The sequence below is a fragment of the Quercus lobata genome, chromosome 2, assembly GCF_001633185.2.
Source record: "Quercus lobata isolate SW786 chromosome 2, ValleyOak3.0 Primary Assembly, whole genome shotgun sequence".
NCBI classification, from domain to species: Eukaryota; Viridiplantae; Streptophyta; class Magnoliopsida; order Fagales; family Fagaceae; genus Quercus; species Quercus lobata.
In genome coordinates this window covers 53,698,165-53,700,887 of record NC_044905.1, presented here as the reverse complement: position 1 = coordinate 53,700,887, position 2,723 = coordinate 53,698,165, and the positions used below count along the sequence as shown (strand labels likewise).

General features: G+C 45.8%; 1 protein-coding gene across 1 annotated transcript; it reads left to right on the top strand.

Annotated features, from left to right (window-relative positions):
- The first annotated feature begins 907 nt into the window (after positions 1 to 907).
- Positions 908 to 2,504, top strand: LOC115966434. Its single transcript, XM_031085672.1, has 2 exons — positions 908 to 972; positions 1,361 to 2,504. Exons 1-2 carry the CDS (start codon positions 908 to 910, stop codon positions 2,502 to 2,504), a joined length of 1,209 nt encoding a protein of 402 aa, XP_030941532.1.
- The last annotated feature ends 219 nt before the right edge of the window (positions 2,505 to 2,723 follow it).

Sequence of the window (2,723 nt, the reverse complement as noted above, 5' to 3'; positions counted from 1 at the left end):
TACAAGCTGGGGATGAGGAAGTGTAGGTTGACTTCATTGTGGTAGAAGCTTTTTCCCCCTACACTACTATCTTGGCCAGGCCTTGGCTTCACGCTATGGGCGCCTGGCCCTACATCTAAAGATTAAATATCCTACTCAAGGGAGAGTGGGAGAGTTTGTGGGTAGTCAGGTCGCGGCTAAGCAGTGCTTGGTGTCGGCAATTACGCGGCAACCTTCAAATCCTACTACGGTGACGAAAGATCCTATAGAGGGGCAACAGACCAAGGCATCAAGGGAGTTGTCCGATGGGCTGGAGAGAGTTATAATAAGACAAAATCAAGAACAATATTTCCAAGTGGGATCCCAGTTGCCTCCCTTGGAAAAATCAAAGTTGGTGAAGTTTTTGGAGGCTAGCATTGATGTCTTCGCTTGGAGTACTTATGACGTTCCAGGGATTGACCCAGGGTTTATGTGTCACCAACTAAATGTTAATCTCGGGACTTTGCCACATAAATAGCCTTCGTGGCGTTCATCTAAAGATCACGCTGAAGCAGTAAAGATAGAGGTAAACAAGTTAAAGCAAGCTGGAACCATTAAAGAGATCTTCTATTCCGAGTGGTTGGCCAACACTATGGTGGTTAAGAAGAAGAATGGAAAGTGACGAGTCTGTGTGGACTTCACAGATTTAAATAAAGTTTGCCCAAAAGACCCCTTCCCCATTCCTAGAATTGACCAGCTAGTGGATGCCACAGTGGGGCGCCCTTGGATGAGTTTCTTGGACGCCTTTCAGGGTTACCATCAGATACCCTTATCATTACCTGATCTAGAAAAGACGGCCTTTCATGCTTCCAAGGGGAAGTACCTTTATCAAGTAATTCCCTTTGGCCTAAAAAATGTAGGATCCACATATCAGCGAATGGTGACACAAATGTGTGAGTCACGGATTGGGAGGAATATGGAGGCCTACATTGATGACATGGTAATAAAGAGCAGGTAGGTAGAGGAGCATTTGGCCGACTTAGGGGAGCATTGGTGTGAGCACAAGAAAATTTCTGGGTTACATGATCACTCATCGTGGGATTGAGGTCAACCCCGAGCAAATTAGGGCTATTAACAGCTTGCATCCTCCTTGGAACCCCAAAGAGGTACAGAAATTGACTGGAATGGCCGCAGCTTTAAATAGGTTCATCTTTCAATCTACAGACAGGTGTCATCCCTTCTTCCAACTCCTCCACAAGTGGAAGGATTTTCAGTGGACCCAGGAGTGTGTAACAGCTTTCAAGGACCTCAAATAGTATTTGTCCCATCCTCCCATACTTTCCAGACCCGAGAAGGAGGACGTGTTGTATGCATAATGAGTAGTCCCGGACTATGCTGTTAGCCTCGTCCTGGTCAGAAACAAGGACAGAATTCAGAGGCTCATCTACTACGTTAGTAAATCTTTACAGGAGGCTGAGACACGCTATCTACCATTGGAGAAGGCGGTGTTGGCTATAGTGCATTCCACTAGGAATCTTCCTTATTACTTTCAAGCCCACACTATTGTGGTGCTCACCCAACTCCCTTTACAAGCTCTTCTAAGGATATCGGATTATACTGGCAGGATTGCTAAATGGGGAACTAGGCTGGGAGCCTATGATGTCAAGTACATGCCTCGGGCTACCATAAAGGGACAAATCCTAGCAAACTTTGTGGCAAAATTCACCAAAAGTACTCCCATGAAGGAGGAAGCAGTTATGGGGGCATTACTTATGCCGGCCGTTGTTATTCCCCCGTGGGAGGTTTACACAGATAGAGCATCTAACCGAAAGGGAGCAGGAATAAGGGTTGTATTAATTACTCCTGAGAAGCTAATAATGGAGAAATCGTTACGATTGGGTTTCCTAGCCACCAATAATAAGGCCGAGTACGAGGCCCTGTTAGCCGGAGTAGCTATGGTCAAACAGTTAGGTGGAGAAGTGGTAGAGTTGTACTCTAATTCTAGACTGGTCATGGGCCAAGTCAATGAAGACTTTAAAGCTCAAGATGAAATGATGCAGGGGTATCTTGCTAAGGTGCAGAGTGCCCGGCCTCAATTTAAGGGTTTTGTATTGAAGCAAATCCCTAGGGGACAAAACTCACATGCGAATTCTTTGGCAATGCTAGCAACTTCTCTGGGATCAAGTCTTCCTTGGGTTTTTGTTGTTGAGGATATGGATAGCTCTTGTCTTACAAGGGTATCTTTGATAGGGGTGTATAGCCTCCATGTAGGGCCAAGCTGGATGGACCCTATAGTAACCTTTTTGAAGCAAGGATTGTTACTCGAGGACAAGTGTAAGGCAAAGAAGGTACATAGAAGTGCCTCTCACTACTGGCTATCTAAAAAGCAGAAGTTGTACAAACGCATTTACTCAGGATCGTATTTATTATACATGCATTTAGAAGCAGTGGAACCCTTGTTGGAAGAATTACATGAGGGCATATGTGGGAGTCATACAGGGGGTAGGTCTTTGGCGCATAGGGCCCTCACCCAGGTGTACTGGTGACCTAGCATGCAAAGAACCTCTAAGGATTATGCGAAGAAGTATGACCAATGTCAGAGGTATGCCCCAAATATTCATCAACTAGAGGGAGTCCTGAATCCGTTATCTAGCCCTTGGCCGTTCGCTCAGTGGGGCTTGAATATAGTAGGACCATTTCCCCGAGGTACAGAGAACCGAAGATGGCTCTTCGTTGGCACAAACTACTTTACCAAGTGGGTGGAA

Excerpts from the sequence above, each read along its gene's own strand:
- LOC115966434 (XM_031085672.1), top strand. The coding sequence starts at position 908 with ATGTGTGAGTCACGGATTGGGAGGAATATGGAGGCCTACATTGATGAC. Across the intron at positions 973-1,360 it reads GACATGGTAATAAAGAGCAG|CCTCGTCCTGGTCAGAAACA; the intron begins GTAGGTAGAGGA and ends CTATGCTGTTAG.